We start from the raw sequence: 19,361 nt of genomic DNA, 5'->3' as shown, positions 1-19,361 counted from the left end.
AGACAAGATGAACACGGGATCCATCCAACAGGGTCCTGAATTAGCACAGCCGTCACAGTAAAAGGCAAGGTGCTGGTCTAACAGACTGGGCCCTTCGTCTGCTGACCCACGCTCCCAGATCTCCGCAGAGCAGCATCTTTATTGCAGTATGTCTTTCATGGACAATGGACAAAACCTTAAATAAATCACAATTACTTATTGCTTAGTATTTTGGATAATAAATTCTTTAGTTTATCAGTACCTCACGGCCTTCAAATGTGCATTCTTCAAATAGATTCAGTTACATATACATTCTTTCTCCTGAACAATAAATTATTCTTAAAAAAAAAAGCAAAAGGAAAAGATACATAACTTTAAAGCAAAGAAAAACCAAAAAACATATATTTTTGACATTTATCTTAAACTTATATGAAAACAACTCTATGTTAGATGTTTAAATATAAATAATAAAGGACATTATGTTATTTACAATGTTACACAGTAAGTTAAGAGTTAAAAAAAAAAAAAGAAACTGACATGAACTCATAAAGACAGTAAATGATTTAGGAACACATCCAAGTCATGTACAATGTGTATTTACAAAAGAATATATAATAGAACTTGTGATATGTGGCCATTTCCTTTTGTCTGCATTTCTCTGCAATGTTTCATGGGCCTTTGTGGATAGACATCTTTGTGGCTGGTGGGATGCAGCCAGGACTAAAAAAACTAGGTATTTTATATTTTTACCAATGTGAGCCATATACCTTTCAACCCAGGCTAAAAAAAAAAAAAGTTACAGAGCAAATGACCCTGGATAAACTCTATCATGACAGTCACACTTAAGGAAGATATGGCATATTGGTCTTTGGGACACATTCACAAATTCCCAGGCAGAGTGCCATTTTGTAGAAAGCAGGAGACTGTCCAGACACTCTCAGAAATAAAAGTCCTACCAGGCAAGGAGGGAGAGCAGGATGTGAAAGGAACCCGGAGTAATAAAAAGGCATTTTTCATATTCTACTCTCCCCTGCATCTTCCTCAACGGGACATGATCTCAGACCCAGGAAACAAAGTCACTGTCAAACGTCTCAGCAATTTCCACCATCTGAAGACCCAGAGAGGCTTCCCTTAGGCTGGGAATGTTGGTTCACATGCTTTCTTTGCATTGCCACTGCACTCCTGAGTTTATAAACAGGGATGGTGGCATTTGAACATCCCAGAGATGCCCCTGTGGACACAAATCTGGTGGCCACAGCAGGGAGCCCCGAGTAGCCTGCTGGCCTTTCCTATGAAGGAAATCTATCATTCTATGGACAGAAAGCCTGTCCTAACTGATATATGTCACCTTGATGAGTGACCAGAACCAAGTTGGAAAGAAAACTTCCTCTTGTCCTCAATTGTCATCTGTTTTTGCAACCTGAAAATTGACAGAGATTTTTCATACTGAGGAACATGTTGTTTCTTGCTCTCGATCAAAGATTTTATTTATTCCTGAAATTCTTCAGAACAACGCTCCCATGCCTGAAGAATTTGAAACTAAAATTCTAGAGTTTTAATTATGGTAGGATTTTTTTTTTTTTTTTAATTGAAATAGCCTAAGAAGGAGTCCAGGTCTTCAAAGGCAATTGAGAATAATTTGGAGAACTTCTTGGGGTTGACTTTTCTTTCCCCTGCTGTGAGCTTACTGATTTTACAGAATTGGGAAATCAGTGCAACTTGGGGAGTTGTCAAGGGCTCCTTTGGAAAGGTGAACAAGCACACGAGGACACTTCTGAGCACAGAGAAAGTGGCATGGAAGCATGAAGGACGCTTGGGATACGAAATGCCAAGGGTCCATAGACGCTGTCTGTGAACTGTAGAAACACTTAGGAGCTCGATGACATGACTCATGCTCAGCCTGCACTTTTCTTCTAAGATCTCTTTGCATATCCCTTCTTCCTTTGGATTTTAACATAGAGATGTGGTGAAGAAATAGACTCCATTTACTTGCAATCAACAGAGTCCCTCTCCTTAAATTCACGGCTGGTATTTTGAACCCCCTGCTAACCTATCTCCCCACTTTGTCCCATGGCTCCTAGGAGGCCGCTTGGAACCTAAGTAAACCTCCAGCCCAACTTGACAGACATGGGACTACAATATTTTATAAAATTCTCTTCTTTTCCTGGATTAGCAGTTATTTCAAGTATTTTACCTATGGACCTTCCTTGGATTGCTTACCACGAGAGGACGTGCCAAAGGCGGACCCATCTTAATCCTATTTTTGTTGACAGTAAAGCAAAAAGTAAGAAAGGGGGAAAATGGATGATACAGCTGCCAACGGAGAGGTTAGCACACGTGGGGGTCATTTCTGCAAGGAAAGGTGCAATCTTTCAGAGACTACTGCTGTTTCTTGATGCATCCTTGTTCATGGGAGGTTCTTCCTAATCACAAATGACATGCACACGGGCCATTCCTGACAAAAATGTTCATGCATAGTACGATCTAATCAAGGTGAGATTGAAAAACAAGAAAAGAATAATGCGGACAAAGGAATGGGCAAAAAAAAAAAAACTTAAAAAATGACACACCGGGTCACATGGCCACTCTTCCCCTGTGTCTTCCACATGTTTCCTCCTCTAGACAATCTACGGCAGAACTAGTCCTGTATAATGATGTCACTGCCGTATACAACAGGCACACTTCATTCCAGAAGTATTCCAGACAAATTGCTGAGTGTGCTGTTGAAGCTGGGGGGTTTTGTGCCATAACACGTCTGTCCTTGAGCCGAGAAGACACAACCAATCACTAGCTCCCAAATCAGTGAAAAAACACAAGTCAAGAATGATTGCACCTTTTCCAGCCATGGTTTGCTCTTCAATTAGATGAGCCGCTGTATCATTCCCCCAGAGAGAGAAAGTGAAAGCGAGTCCTCAGCTTAGGGCTGGACCTCACCCTGATCGCTAGCCAGCATCCACTTGGCGTGCTAGCCCCAAAACTTGTTTTTTTTCTTTTGTTGAGAAAAATCAATCCGCATAAAGTAAATGGTAGCTCCTTTTAAGTCAGAGCAAGCTGTCTTCTGATGAATAATATAGTTTTTGAAAAAATCACAATATTACTTTCTTCCTAATATGTAACATGACTTAATGCAGTTTCCTGCTGTAATTAATAGTAGCATGCTGCTGGATCTACTATTATCTCAGAGCCCAGTGAAGCAAACCTTTGGCTGGCAGAGTAGACACAACTCATTTCACATACGGAAAGCAAAAGAAAAATCTCATACAGAGGGGGAGTATTGGATGGATGCGCCATTACAAGACATCCTGATTGAGTACTACTCGAAGCAAACAGAGCGACAGGTGCAAATCTTGTAAATCATACATCCAGTCAACATCATAATGCAATGCACGAGAAGCCAGCAAAAAACAGAATATTATGGGGTGGAGGGTTGCTGAAATACTGTGAAAAAGCAGTCACGGAATGGTACAAAACTTGCTCTGGACATAACATAACATAAAGGCACCATTGATATCTTTCTCGTTTGGAAATACTGTAAAAAAATTGCTACATATGGCACATAACACATTTGTACATACATATATTTAATTTATAAAAGTTTTTTTTTTCCTGTTTTCTATTTGCAGAACTGCTAAAATAAAATAAATTGTTTAATTTAAGGTGGAATACTTTATTATATAAAATAAAGTTTTACAGGTGAATCTATGGGTGTATTTCGGTTTTAGACAGCGATAGGGTCTTGGTTAGCGATTACACCGGAGAGCCTGGCCTGCAATTCTTCCTGCGGAGAGAAGCGGCCTGTTGGGTTAGTCCTGCTGTCGACCAGGCGGAAGGCAGGGGCCGCCTCGAGACTGGCTGCCAGGGGGTTCTGTATGGCCAGGAAAGGCGTATCTTCTCCTACTCTTTCATCCTCTGTTTCGCTCTCTGAGTTACTGCTGTCAGCGCCTGTGTTGTTGTCCATTTCCAACCTGTGGGCAATGTGACCATTGGGCTTGGTTCTTTTGGCCCGCCGGCTGCTGTTGGTGAGTTTCTTAACCGGCTCTTGAGCTGGTTCGTACTCCTGGGTCGTTTCATATTCCTCATCCTCCACTATCCTCAAGGGGCTGGGGGGCAGGCTGTTGCTCTCATGCGCGGGGTTGCAGTGGAACGAGTTGAATTGCTGGGCGTGGTGGTCATACTTCTCCCGCAGCCGTGGTGGCGTCACAAGGAGCAGGGGTCTCTCCTCTTCCACGAAGGGACTGACCGCCATGGAGGGCATGGAGACCGTCGTGCTGGACACGGGCGGGGACATTTCCGAAGGGGGTGACTTGGGGGAGCTTGGCGTGTGGAAATCTACAGGTGACATACGAGCCGGGGTGGTCATTGCTGATACATACCTGTGTGAGCACAGAAGACCCCAGCGTAAGTGCGGTGCAATGAGAGAGGCAGAGAGTGAGGGGTGGGGGGGTCAGGGGGCAGAGGTCATTCTCTTATCATCAGATATCATCATCAGACAACAGAGTAATTCTCTTCATTGTAGACATCTCAGGTTTTACACTAGGACATTTGGAATCTCCAATTAGGTGGTCAAGAGTCTCCTCACAGGAGTGCATGCAAAGATTAGCTAAATTGCCTGGCTTAGCAAAGCGTTTGAGATTTGTTTCCATCTCATCGTGATTTTATTTTTTTAATCATGATTTTCAATAAAAGCATGTGAGTTAAGACAAGAGGGCACAGGGTCCTGGAAACCTCTCAGTTTGTAAGGACCAAGGCTCGGGGATTTGGAAGGGGAAGAAGTATTACTTAAATACTATACCTTCCTAAAGGCCAAGGGGTCTTAGAGAATGAAGCCCAAATGGGGAATGGAAGAAGCTCTAAGATGAGTTGCGGAAAGCTGGATCTGCATGCATTTGGATCTGTGGGCCTTGTTTCTCCTTAGCTCAGCTATAAGGTTATGTCTTATGAAAAAAAAAGAGCATAGTAACTTAGATTTATTCCTGAAAACAGCGTAACACATTTGTGCGCTTTTAACTTTTCCATGAAATGCGACTTCTTAACATTCCATTTGCAACTCTATATCCCACTGACCATGACATTCAAAGATAGCTGACGCTTGGCTTCATCGTTATGTCCAATCCCTGGTCTACCTCTCTTCCAAAACCCACTGCTGTATCCAGCTCTGGCTTATCTTTACTGACTGCTCAAAGGTGGGCTGTACCATGTCACCTTATGTTGTGCTATGTTTGATAACGCTCAGGAAATCTTGTTGTCAAGACATCGAGTGCACTGTTTTTACCATACCGTGCTTTCTTCCCCCAAAACAAGAAGACCTTAGGTGGCACTGAGAAGGATGTGGCTTATTCCGAGTCACATTTCTCAGCTTAGATAAAAATGTCACCAATGCGTAGCACTAAAGGACTCTTTCCTTCACGTTGGCATTTGCAGAGTCTAATTTGACATGACCTGTGATGACACAGGACGCTGTCTTCTCATCTCCAGCTAACAGGAACAAGAAACCTATTAACCCTCCTGCTTGCCATCCATGATGCTGAGTCATACAGATGTGAGATCTGACTGTGTCTAAAATGGGAAAGTGTCTCCAGATGGAAATATCTGGGGCTCGAGTCTCCAGACTTATTATTTTGGGGATACTTAAATTAAGCTCTCTGAGAAATGCTAATCCAGATTCAACCAGACCATAGCACGGCTTCATTGTTTTTCTCCAGGATGCTAGGTACATTCTGATGGCCTAAATAATACCTGGGGTATAAAAGGAAGCCTATCCCAGCAGGAAAATGTCAACCTTTAAAGATAAACATCACCTGTGGTGATGGAGAAAGAATTTATCCCTATGTTCTCTCTCAAGTTTCTAAAAGGATTGAATCGAAACAGGCTTAATACATATACACTTACATGAATTTAAGGCTGATGTTTTAAACCAGCTTTGGACCAAGCTTACTTTTTCATAGATGAGTCAGAGCAATCACTAATTCCATAAAATTCTGAAAAGCCATTTTGGAGTAAAGGCCCTTGAAAAAGTAATAAGTAGGCTCTAAGTGACCTGCCGGCTCCAAACTGGTCATCCTTTGCTGTATGAGCGAAGGAGTGTACCCAAATCATCTCCACCCATGAAAACCAAGTATGACTTCGACATTATGTAAACCTTTTAGCAAGTGGCCAGAGATTGGACTGAGAAAACAATAAAGTAAACCAACAAACAGACAACACCCTGCTGGATTTGAAAACAAATGAGTAACAGCTTCTTGATGGACTAGGAATGCTGGGTGGGTATAATTTTCTCCCCCACTTTAGGTGAGAATGGATTGGGAGAATCTATGAATTCAGTAATGCTATTAAGCATCTCTTTCAGGTTACTTTCTTCTGATCTTTATTTTACGTTTGTCTTGACTTCCCCCACCCAACCCAATAGCCCCAGAAGAAAGCCAACACATTCTGGAATAAAAGCCACATCAAAGGCAATATCTGCTTTGAAAACCTCCTGTGAAGACTGCGAGCCGCAGTGGACAGGAGATTGATGGATGCATTCCTTGCTGGAATTTCACAAAGGGATACTGTCTGCTGGAACGCAAGCCATCCCCAGGACAGTTGGCAAGGTCACAGCCCTTGATCTGATTTAACTGAGGCTGGAAGGTAAGAAAGGGTTAGCTCATGAGAACAGGAGGCCAGATTGACCAGACTTTGGGTAACTGGCCACTTAGGATTCTAGAAGGGTCCTGATCGATCACTGAGGCCAGTGTTCTCAAGTTCCAGTTGAGGAAACTGAGACTCCCCCAGAGGGTCTGAGCCTAAGGTCAAAGCTGGGAACTCCAAAACTGCTGCACCTTCCACATCAAATCATTCCAGCTCTTTTAAGAGTTTGTTGCCTGTCAGCCACTGGGATGATGCGAGAAGCTCGGAAGAAATGAGTTCAGTCAAACCAAAAAATGCCTTCATCAACTAGGATCACTCCTAGACCAGGCAACTGGCGCCCCTTATTCTCATGAGAGCAGCTTCCTTAGGTGGGAGAGCAGGTGCTCACGGGGATTCTCTTACTGGGGTGCTTTCTTCTCTGCAGTAGCTTTGCCCTTCGGTTTTACCTTTCACTATGAGGAGAGTCTCGGTAGGAGTCAGGGGTTTCTCTGGCATGCCTGAGGAAGCTGTTACATTCACGAGGGCCTCCCAAGCCATTGAGACGTCCTCTCGGGCCCCCAGTGGGGCTGCTGTGCCTACTGTTTTCTACGGATGACATCACGATGACAGAGTGGCTTTCCGAAATGATGCTTTCAGTGTGTCCATTGCTCCAGCTACAGGGGAAGTGTGAGAGGCAGAGACAGAGAGGGAGATTTTTAATTCTATGCACACATGGACATGAAAGGGAGGGAAGTGACAAATCTTGCAAATGACTGATGTTTCACGCTGGCATTACTTGTCTCAGAACGGGACTGTCTATTAAGATGCTTGTGATGCATAGGATTGTGATTTAGGTTAGCTTTGCAAGGATACACTTTATTTACATGTTCACCCATTCAACACACATTAAACAAATGCCATTTTGTACTAAATATTTTTAGAGTCTCTCTGTTCTTGAGCGTCTTAGATTAAGGATACCCTGGTCTTATATGCTCCATTTGGAAGTCTAGTGCTGCCCTTGGCAGTACGCGCTCAGATATCACCAGAGCGTTTGAGAGTTTGAGGTTCAGCTAGGTAACCAGTTTTCATGTGCTATTCCAGGGCAATCCAACCACTGGAAGAAGTCAGCTTCTAAGTATTATATAGTATCTTAGACAAACTCTTTTCAGTATAGCAATTCATTGGAAAAGACCCTGATGCTATGGAAGACTGAAGGTGAAAGGAGAAGCAGGCGCCAGAGGATGAGACGGTAAGATAGCAGCACTGACTCAATGGACATGAATTTGAGCAAACTCTGGGAGACAGTGGAGGACAGAGGAGCCTGGCGGGCTATAGTCCATGGGGTCACAAAGAGTTGGACAGGACTTAGTGACTGAGTAACAATAACAGCAGTTCTGCAAATGGTCAGGCATGAAAAAAGACAATCTCTAAAATGGGGAATAACAATACTGTAAGGTGGGTATTACTTCCCCTTGTTTTGGTGACAGAAAAGTTGAGGGTCAGATTCAAATAGCAATTAGTGGCAGAGTCAATTGGATGTCCAAAGCCTGTTTTTGTTCCAAATCATATGCACTACAGGACCGCACTGCCTTATAAGTACCTCCTGTTCCTTTCGTAGGCAGGGAGAACAAAAGGGAACATGTAAATATTAGTTCTTGGAGAAATGTCACGCAGCTTTTTATTCTCATACCTGTGACTGGGAGTCTGAGTGACAGTAGTGGAATGATGAGCTGTCGAAGTGTAGTGACTGGTGGAAAAAGACGTCTCCGCCTCTCTCTCAACAATATGCTCACTAGAGATGACATTTTTAGATACGTATTGCTGGATAAACAAAGAGACACAACTTGAAGATTTAGGGAAGTCAAAATTCTAACAATGTCACATACACACACAAATCTACTCTTCTAATACACATGCTGCATAATAAGCTCTATTTCTCCAGTGGCCATATGGCAAAGCCTATCCTGGTTAGTATGATCTTTAAATTAGATAAATAGAATTCATGAAAATCTCTTTGGATATACACACACAATGTAGGTTCTACTTTAACAACTACATTTTATCAGAGAAGACCTGTTTCTTCTCTTTCGTTTCCAACTGATAACATGACTAGAATTCAATACAAACACCTTCACAGTACTTACTTTGTAAGCTGTTGCAAGCACAGAAATTTTTGTCTTATTTTAAATTTTAAGTCATTAGAAGAATTTTAAAAATAATCTCTATGTTTTGAATCTACATTTCTCTTTCGATTTCCCAGCATCCATGTTGCTCTAATGGTATCATTGAAATTTTTACCTCATTGTCCATGGTAAGACTAACAAGGCTACTGAGAGATTTGAAGAATTTATAACAGTGGCCAATGTTATAAACCTTGACAAGCCATACAATAGATAGTGGCTCTTATATTTGGTACAAATAGATTCTACTTTATTTTTCACCACTGAATCACAGTAGTTATTACCACCTTTATTAGTAAGAGAGGGACATTTTAAAATTTTCTTTTAAACACTGTTCGTATTTACACCAAATTGAGTTAAGTAATGGGAAAAGACATGCATAGGAATAGTCTTAGATGAAATAGGACATTTGATGATCTGATAGGTTATGGGCTCTAAAAGAAACTGATATATTCATGGAAACAAAAACAATACAATCTGAATTATACTTGAAACTCTAGCTGGTTATCTTAACCATAGAAAGGTTTATTCCATGTGGATCTTTGCTTTAAGGAAAAGATGGTGTTGTCATATGTAATGAGCTATTTTTAGTCTGTGTAACAAATGACTCTTGTTCCCTGGAAGGCAATGTAAGCTCAGTGAATCTAATGAAAATAATATTTAACAATTATACAACACTCACCAACTGTCACTGGGCTAATGGATTGATTATGTGGATTATTTTCTTAATGCCCACTGGAACTTTTTGAAGTAGGTATTATTTTTATGATGAAATAGGGGTTAGAAAAGTTAAAGCTCACAGTCATGTAGCTTGAGCCATGATCAGAATTCAGGCAGTCATTCTGCCTCCTCTATATTATAACACACACCATGACAGACTATAGGTATGTCAACAGAGAATGTACTTAGCAACTGTGCAGAACATTCTAATGAACACACTGGTAGGGGGAGGAAAGGATGTTACTTCATCCTTTCCTTAACTACTTCATCCTTAACTACTTCACTGGTAGTGAAGGATGTTAATTTATCAGCATGTAACAGTCTTCTGACTTCCTGGTGGTTGAACTACTAGCAACCCTGAACTTGGGTCTTTTGATATATTTGCTCCACACAAAATTCATCTTTGACTATAAGACTGAAAATGGTACTGTCATATACTCTTCCAGCTCTGCTTATAAAAAGCCAATCATCTAAGGGAAATGAAAACAAAACAAGAATGATGGTGAAGTAGGAAGAGTAATACTCCAGAAACCAGGAAAGCTGAGTTCCGTTCTGCCTTGGCTCTTATGGTAAGTCCCCTACATAAGAACCTTCAAGTTGCAAACTTTCAAAAAGATGTGAACGGATTATAAACCTATTATAGTACTATATAGCCGGTTGTGTTAGTTGGGTATGTAGGCTAACTTTGTTGGACTTACCAACAAATTGGATTTACAAATAAGAACTTGTTCACATGGAACTTGTTCATATGTAAAGGACTTACCCTATCTGTAAAAAAACCAGGGGGAGCTTTGGAAGATGCTATCTAAAGATTCTCTGAATCTAATACTTAATGACTTCATTATATTTAAAAGCTAGATGATTGGTAAATTTTAAAAAAACATCTTTGAATGGTGAAGGATATATTTCCTCCAAAGGGTTTGGTATCTTGTAGAAAGAGTCAAGGAATTAGAAAGTATTAAATTCTTCTGTTTTGGCTACTGAGAAGCAAGTCTGGTAATGCCCTTAACATTTTCCATGGCCTAATATCTCCCTTCTCAGAATCAGTAAATCATCAGGCACCTCAAAATGCCTCTAATTAAAAAAAAAAGGATTCTAGAGCCTTTAGCTCAGTTATCAGTGCTAATTAGTTAGATAGACTCAAGCAGCCTTCATTTCCCAAGTATAAAAAAATAAAACATTTCCTTCTGATTCTTGTATCATGAGTTTTATTATTTTCTTTGTGTTTTTTTCTCTGCTCTATCTTCTGGTTATGGCTTCCTTACAGAACAAACCCAACATTATTATTCCGACCCGTTAATGAACACTTTATAAGAGGAAATGTGCTGGTTTTACAGTCACCAAATCCACTTTAAAAAATGTTCCCATTATTTTCTCTCGGCGAAAACTTGGCTTCCTGGAAGCCCTGGTGATTAATGGCAGCAGCTAAGAGCCTAAGAGCTTTAGAAAATAAACTTCAAGGTGCCTGAACAGAGGAGAGATGCTGAACTTTCCCACTGGGCAGAGTCAACATACATTCACCAGCTGCACATTCTCGGGGGGCGGATTGGGGTGGTGGGGCCCGTTGGCTACGTTCATCATGGTGTTTCTTTCAGACCGAAGGCTCTGCCGAAGCCGGTCATGAAGCTTTTTCCGTTGTTTCCTGCATAGGGAAAAATGGAGCACTGATTTATTTTTTTCCTAATTATTTACATTTTTCAGTGCAGTCAGTTCTTTCTTCTACCAACACAACACTCAAGACAGTGGATTTGTGGGGAGAGAGGTAGAGAGAGGGCATGCCACCCCATCTCCGAAGTGGAGTCATCTGTTCTTGGCAAATAGACTGAAGAAGCCGGTGGGATTCTTATAGAAATGGAACTGGACTGCTGAGAGATAAGGAAAAAACAGAGGAGAAGACGAGAAACGTCAAGTTGAGATTTGGCTAAAACTCAGCCTTTCATAATCACTCCATCTTTGCCCAAGTCTTACAGATGGTTGTGTGTCTTAGGTTACAATTCATGCTGTGCAATTGATAAAGCTGATTTCATTTATAGTTTTGCCTGTCTGTGTGTCTTTGAAGAAAATGGAGTTACTTTTGAATCTGTGTATCATAGTGTGTGTATGTGAGTGAAAATGTGTACATCTTTTGCCAGAAGATTTTGGCACAATTATAACATGATCCTATTCTAGTACATTTTTGTATAACTAGGTAATGAATATTCAAATATTGAGACTGAATCTAGTAAGACTCATAAGATGGATTCCATGAAGGTTTATTTTTCTCTATCGCTTGCTTGATTCTGGCAACACGCTACATCCCGGGACATTAAGGAAATGCCATCCATGTCCTTGTTTCTATGGCATAAATGCAGATTGTCTGTGTTCCTCAATTGAGATCATAATAATATTCCCATGACTAGTTTTGGCATGAGAGTTTATGTGATGAAACGACAAAATAAAATAAAACTGTGAATAGCATTATTTCAAAGTAGAAATTTTACATATGATACAAAAGTGAAACGAATTCATATCATATAATCATATTTGTTAACAAGGACCCAGCTTCAACAGCCAACAAAGTGAACACAAATCTATTTTCATGTTTTCTCTTTTATTCTTTCAAAGCAAGTTTTGCTTGCTTCTCCTCCCGTGAGAGACCTTTTGTAAATCTCACACTGTGGGAGAATTTGAACTGGATGCAACTGACTGGATGCAACTGAAAACTCCATCATGGTTTTTAAAAATGCCTGCCTTTCAAACGCCACCAAACGCCTCCATTGTCCCCTATGTCTGAGTGCAGATTGGACGTGTCTTCAGAATTGAGATGACAAGCTCACTTGTGGTACCCACCACACTTTCAGGAGGGACCCACATCCACAGACACCCGCGTGGGTCCCTATGTAACCCTGTCCCTCCAACCCTTTTCTTGGGTCACGGGACTGTGGTCCATAAGCAAAAGTCTTCTGAACATTTTCGCACAAATAGGCAAAGCTTTCTAATGCCTGTGGTTAGGAAGGTCCTTGAATGGGTTATTCAGGACCAAAAATAAGGCGGAAATCCCCCTGCCCTTCTAATCTTCCAGGACAAGGCTGTGGAGCCTGGTTTCTGCCGAGCCTTTGCCGCCCAGGCTGCCTGTGAGCTCAGGGGGAAGGAGGCCGGGGAGGTGTTTACTTGGTTTTGCAGTAGGCCACCACACACATGATGCCAACCACGAGCAGCGCGATGCAAATGCCGGTAATGGTGAGCACTCTCTTCTGGTAGAGCTCCTCCGCTTCTGGAAAGGGATGAGAACAGACGTCAGCGAAGCTAGGTCCCTGACCCTCGCCCGGACTTACAACTGAAGAGTTGGCATGCTGCATTGTCCATGTTCACAAGAAAATACACACGGGACAATTCATTCCTTCGGCAGATAAGACTTAAGGTGCAGCATTCTCTGCACCACATTTTGAGCATAAAGCTGCAAAGCCCATTGGAGGGCCATTTATAATAAAAAAACTACGATCTATTCAATGACTTTAATGTTAAGCCATAGATGCGTACTAAACTGACAAACCATAAACATTAATGGTAAAATAACGATTTTGGTTAAAATTGTAGAATTTATTTAAAAAAAAATCTCTTGCAAAGACAACAGGAATTGATGCCAATAAAAGGAGGTGGCATCGGCACCACTGGGACCTTCCCCTTCCCCCTTCTTCCCAGCTTCCTGTCCCCTCCCCTCCCCCATCCCAAGCCTTTTTTGATTTCCCAGCTAGGTCCTATTCCCGTGGTCTTTACAAAGAACCACTTTTAACTTAAAACAAAAAAAGAAAAGAAAACTCAAAGACATTTGCAAACATGAGCTTGACTTGTAGTTAGAAACAAAACTGAGGCAGGATTCCTATGATTTAATAGGAAAACGGGGACAGAAGCAGCTGGACATGGAGTAGCTCAGCACTGTATCAGAGAAACTCCAGTAAGATGGATGGGATAGTCTTGGGCCGCGAGGAAGACTTGTCCTTTGAGGAACAATTATGACTTCACCAGTTGTACTTAGAGATCTAGTTTATGACACTACAAAACCACTGGCACAAATGATACAAGATTTGGAATAGATTGTACCTTCCTGCATTGGACAAGTTGGAAAATTAGCTAATGTCGGTTGCACCATGGAGGTGGGATGTTTAGAAATTTCAGATGAAGGTACTACTATACTCCCACTGCAACCAGTTTCTGATTCATGGAAAGTTTTCGATTTGCAAATCGGCTTTGGAGGGGGATAAATTGCTTATAGAATGGTAGTCAGGTTCTTAGTAAGATTGGCTGATTTAATGGTGAACCTGATCCTCTTAGGAACGAAGCTTCCAACCAGTCTAGTCACACCCACTGGAAAATATTCACAACTTCAATGAGAAAGAGAAATTAACCAATGCATAATAAGCAGTCTAAGCTGCATTTGCTATTCTGATTAACAAGTTGGTCAAGAACTGGGAAACATTTTACCAATGAAGGTCTCATAGCTGGGTATCAACATGGGGCCTTATGGAACAATTTCAATTTACATTCTCTGTCTCAGCAGCCACAGTTTTTTTCTTTTTCCCTCTACTGAGAGAGGGCAAGTTGCCGGAAGTCTTCTTGAAATGAAAAAAGGTGCAATGCCATTTCTATGATACAGCAGACTTTATCATTAAACAAAAACATTTCCTACAAGCCAAGCCCATGGTAATCAAATTCCAGTTAACAGGTCAGGAACATTGTCAAATCAAATTAATAAGATCACTGATTATTAACAGGAAGAGGAGGAGGAGGAGAAAATAGTCAGTGGGTAAAAAAAAAGACCAGAATGCTGCAGAGATTATACGAAAACAAACAGAAAGGTTTGGAAGAGGAAAAGAAAGCAAATCAAGAGGCCAGACAGACTGACAGAATGACGGAGAGAGGAGGAAGCCAGGTAGGAGGGAAAAACGAGGTTAAAGAGTGAAGGAGCCATCTGAGGTTCCTGGCACAGCATGCCTGATACTAAGGGAGGAAAAATAAATACATAAAAGAAAACCAGAGGGAGGAAGTGCTGGGGTGGGAAGCAAGGTGGATATAGATTTGGAAGGGTTATCCCATACAGCATAACTCCTAACCTAGGCTGGCGGTCACGTGGCAGCCACAATTAGAAAGCAAAGCAGCTGGTGCATTGCGGGGGCGACAACGGACCAGGAGACATGGAGCCCTGTCACGTTATTTCTGTGCCGCGTAAGTCAAATGAGGACGTGGCGTGTGGATGCTTGTATGTTAATTGAGAGTGTCTGCTGCCTCCCTTCCCCTAGAGCCACAGGACAGGGAATTCAATTTCATAAGGTGCTAATCTGTGAGCTGATGTGGCTGGAACGAACGGGCACCTGGATGTTTTTAGCACTAAGTCTAAGCAGCAAAGGCATCACCCCACTGGTCCTTCTCTGGGGAAAGCAGAATGCAGAGCAGGAATCTTTTGTTTGGGATGAATTGGTTAAGAAAGAGGAGCGTAAAAGCGTCACTGCCTAGAAAGTGAAGACCCTACTGTACTTTTACTTACTCTATTTTTCCTTCTTTTCAAATGGCAAGCACTGGTAGTGCTTCCATCTTCCAATTCTATCTTTAGAAAAACCTGGGAAACTGCTTCCCCAAACTGCAAAAAGAGGACCTATCCAAGGGCTAAAAGTGGGGAAGGCATTGTGCCGTCTTTTGCAAGTTTTTTGGTGGTTGTTAATTCTAAAAGAATAGACTGACTAGGGTTCGTGAAGAAATGGCATATAATGACTTGCTCATTTTCCCCCGGTTATGTCAGCAGATGACTCTCCCCAGAAAAATCAATCATGGAACCGGAAAGGCAGCCCAGTCAAAGCCAAAGGACAAAACAGAAGTGCTAAGATGAGCCAGTTGAAACCAAGGCCCCTAGAGCATGGATGTGGCTTAGGACTCTATAGATGGCCTGAATGCATTACGTATTTTCAAGTTTCTATCAGATCTTTCAATGGTTCCCTAAATCAGGTGACCCTCACAAAATAAATATGTTCAAGGAGAAATACTTGGTGAACAATAATATAAAAAATATTTTTTTTAAAAAAAACCACCCTCCTTTTTCTCCCTTATTTTTTCCCTGTGGTACAGGGTCAACTGGACAAGAGCAAATTAGAGACAGCGTTGAAAAAAAGAATGCCTCAGTCCTGTTGGTGGATCTGCCTTAATGAGTCGAAACACTTCTGAGCCTTTATGGTTTGGCTGGATGCATTAAATGAATCAGATCAAGCACGTTTTTCAGACTGATCTGGCCAGGTCGAGAGAGAGAAGCCTTGGCCGTTTCAATTTTGATTGGCCTGTAAGGTCTGATTTTCCTTAAGGATGGAATGTTCTGGCTGGCTGGAACCTCTGGAAGCCTTTCCTGTAAGAGGTGTGTGGGTATCAGCTCAGGGTGCCTTTACTAAACCCTTCAGGTCTTACCGAGGGAGGTCATGTATCTGAAAAAGCCATCACTCTACTTCATTGTTTGGGAAAACAAATATTAAATTTAATAATTAGACCTTAAAGTGATAACGCTGGAAGGATGCTTTTAGGGAGAAGAGGGGAGGTGATGGTGGGATTTTTTTTTCTTCCTTTCAGGTAAGGCCAATACGCCTTTTGAAAAGTGGGATAAATTTCATCCTGAGGGAAGTAACCTGAATAGATAATGCCCCTCATGTAGACCACCTGCCACCCGTGGGATGTTGGTGGGGCTTCTCGTACTCCTTACTCTCGAGTGACATTCTCTGATGTGCAAAGGAACACTTACACCAATGTGGGGCTTTCCCTATCACATGAAGAGTTTTCTCTTGGAATTTTTTTTCTGGGGGGAGGGGAATGTACAAGTAATTGAGTTTCTATCCCTGGCAACTGACAGCTTGCAACACCCTCATTTTCCACAGATTATGGAAAGTACATTAGGTGTAGACTGTGATGTTACCATTGAAAAGAAAGCAACAGCTATAAGATGCTCTTGTTGCATGATGTCACTGACACTAGCTGATTGGGGGCCAGATAGTCCTTTATTCAGGACATTGCTTTATTGACTGATACGCACTTCCAGGGCTGTAGCATTCAGGAAGCCTGGGGACCTGCACTGCAGAGCCTCCGGGAGGACAAAATGGCTTCCCCTTCCTGCCAAGACTGGCTTTTCTCCCAACTATCTAGGATGTTGACTAGTCGCTAAGTTGTATCCAACTCTTTGCAACTCCATGGACTGTAGCCCACCAGGCTCCTCTTTCCATGGGATTTCCCAGGCAAGAAAACTGGAGTGGGTGGCCATTTCCTTCTCCAGGGGATCTTTCCAATCCAGGGATAGAAGTTGAGTTTCCTGCACTGGCAGGTGGATTCTTTACTGCTGAGCTACTGGGGAACAGTATGAAAGTTTGTATTTGATTACTTGGGATATGGTGACTCAAATTTAATTCTTTTATGGCTAGAATTTCCATCTAAAATAGCATAGGGCATTTTGTTCTTTCTTTGCTCATAAGATAATGAAGCTTAGTGCAGTGCTTGTATATATCTCCAGAAAACTAGAGTAATCCATGTCTGAAAGTGAAAAGTGAAAGTTGCTCAGCCATATACAGTCCATGGAATTCTCCAGGCCAGAATACTGAAGTGGGTAACCATTCTCTTCTCCAGGGGATCTTCCCAACCCAGGAATTGAACTGGGGTCTCCTGCATTGCAGGCAGATTCTTTACCATCTGAGCTATCAGGGAATGTATGTAATATTATGCTGCAGTGTAAGAGCTTTCTAGGTTACAATATGAATAGATGATTTTTACATTGTATATAAAGCTCCTATTAGCTGAAAATGCGGAGTGTTCTTAAGTCTGTGTATGTGAAGCTTCTTTTGTTCTCAGGCCCCTGGCTTGGTTCCTCCTAAAGTCTTATGAATCACTCCAACTTACCCAGCTCTGGAATAACAGCATGGTCAGATCCGATCAGTGGGTCAAGGAACATGGGATGTATGTGAATTATACCCAGTAAGGCGATTTTCAACTCTAAGTGAAGGTTTTGAATCTAAAAGCTGCTGCCCTCAGTACCTCGTTGGTAAACTAACCATAGATCGAAAGCAAAGAAATCATTGTTATAGCTGTATGATCCCTTCTAAAGAGAAAGGAAATTAGTTAGGAACTGAAAGGTAAGAGTAGACAGGGGGGAAATATAAAGGTTTCAGCTCATAGGCTCTAAATTCTGCAGGCTAAAAGGAATGATGATTGGTCCATACCCATAAATTCAATCCCAAGATGCTCTGCCAATGCAGAAAGTTGACAACAAAAAAAAAGAAAGAAAGGGAAAAAGTTTCAGAAAAGAGCAATACACTGCACTCCAAAACACATTACACACGACTATTACGGCTCTGTAGGCGTGCACATCGAACAGACAAACGGTGGATGGTTAAGGAAGCAGTGCTCAGGTACGCCCCCACGAGTCCACAGAGGGAACTTCTCTTTCAAGAGGTGTGCAAATTCCAGCACACGGTAGGTATTTATTAACCCTTAAAAGACCTTACTGAGGGAGAAGTGAATGGCTGACCCCTCCTCTATGCTATGCGTTATCTGGGAATCAAAAGACTGGATTTATCATCAGAGATGGCATTTGGTATCATTTCACCCTGCTGCTTTCAAAAGGCAGGCGTGGAGTTCCAGGGAGGTGAAGTCATTTTACCCAAAGGCAGAGAGTGGCAGAGCAGGGAGGTGAAGCCAAGAGGAGCAATTAGGTTGGAAATTTTTGTCACATTAGATCGCTATTTTTCATTGGGGCTAGCTATGCTCTAATATTTCCTGCTGTATTATTTACTTATTTTTAAACTATTTCCTTTCCCCCCAGATCTTCCACTCTCTCCATCATGTGTATGACATGGAGAACACTTCGGCTCAGAAAAGCCAGCCAGGGCACTGAGGCAACTGGAAGCCTGCTTCCAGTTTTCTGTATCATCTGCATGGGATAGCAGTGACTGCCTCACTTTTTCAAATGGTTAAAAAAAAAAAGGAGGCGGGGGAGGATGCAACTCCTGGGTTCTTTGGTTAATTTTAATTTACCACTTCCTCTAATCACAAAGAGCCAATTAGATGGGCACTTCCCAGTGCTGAGCCCTGATGCCCAGATGCTAGCTGATGGCTGTAGGCACCCAGGGGGCCCGCAGCGCTGCCCAGGGGAGGGGGCTGGAAGCTGTGCGCCCCAGCCCACAGTCCTAGCACACCTGACTGAGGACACATCAGAACTGCAGGACTGGCCGGACCTGCACAGGCTCAAGTGGAGAAGTGGGGAAAATCAGGCAAATTAAAAAAAAAAACAATCGAGAAGTGACGCTTTCCATTCTTGAAACAAAAAACTGTTAACCAAATGTCACCGTCTGGGGCCCTTCAGGACTCCCTTATTTGTGTGTGGGGGGTGGAAAGGCAGGTGGGAAGGTGGGGCAGGATGAAAACAGAGGGGTTCTGTGGTCTGTATTTCTTTTCCTTGGTCACTGACTAGAGAGATACCAGGACAGTCCCAGAATCTGACAGGGCATCTCTTCAGTTTGAAAGCACACACTGGAGGGGTACTTCTCTTCCAAAACAGCTTGGACATGAACAGATCTCCTCATAGAGAGATCGTGTTTGGAGTCATCCTGGTTTCAGGTCCTTTCTCTGCCATTTACCTGTTCAGTGACTTTGGACAAGTTCATTTCTCATTGACAAAATGCTTATGGTATTGACACATGCCTCACAGGGTGACCCTGTGGAATAAAGGAGACGTGAAGTGTGTCGGCCAACAGCGGAGGGGTTTTAACAGCTTGGCGGACAGGTGTATCTGGAGATTTACTTTGGGCCACTGATCGCAGGCATGCAGGCTTAGTTTTGATTAATTTCCGGGCCCTCAAAACTCTGACAGCCTCTGTGATA

At 42.2% G+C, this 19,361-nt stretch overlaps 1 protein-coding gene across 24 annotated transcripts in view; it reads right to left on the bottom strand.

The window, feature by feature from the left end:
* Positions 1-206: 206 nt before the first annotated feature.
* The window catches only part of NRG1 (neuregulin 1), a 1,145,505-nt gene continuing 1,126,350 nt past the window's right edge, over positions 207-19,361 (bottom strand). For 11 of the 24 annotated variants that reach the window (XM_086380949.1, XM_086380952.1, XM_086380948.1 and 8 more), the window contains 5 exons: positions 12,636-12,738; positions 11,001-11,127; positions 8,276-8,406; positions 7,053-7,259; positions 207-4,352 (listed from right to left, as the gene is read on the bottom strand). In XM_086380949.1, coding sequence (XP_086237075.1) covers positions 3,698-4,352; positions 7,053-7,259; positions 8,276-8,406; positions 11,001-11,127; positions 12,636-12,738 — 1,223 coding nt within the window. In that variant the 3' untranslated portion in view covers positions 207-3,697. Of the gene's footprint in view, positions 4,353-4,771; positions 4,914-7,052; positions 7,260-8,275; positions 8,407-11,000; positions 11,128-12,635; positions 12,739-17,701; positions 17,726-19,361 lie in introns of all 24 variants that reach the window. The other 13 variants (XM_086380950.1, XM_086380951.1, XM_086380947.1 and 10 more) reach the window with 3 other exon arrangements.

Source organism: Bos grunniens, chromosome 27 (assembly GCF_055505025.1).
Source record: "Bos grunniens cultivar Pamir isolate PY7600 chromosome 27, Bosgru_T2T1.0, whole genome shotgun sequence".
Lineage (NCBI taxonomy): Eukaryota > Metazoa > Chordata > Mammalia > Artiodactyla > Bovidae > Bos > Bos grunniens.
The sequence above is the reverse complement of the archived record's forward strand: the minus strand, read 5'-3'. Positions and strand labels throughout refer to the sequence as shown.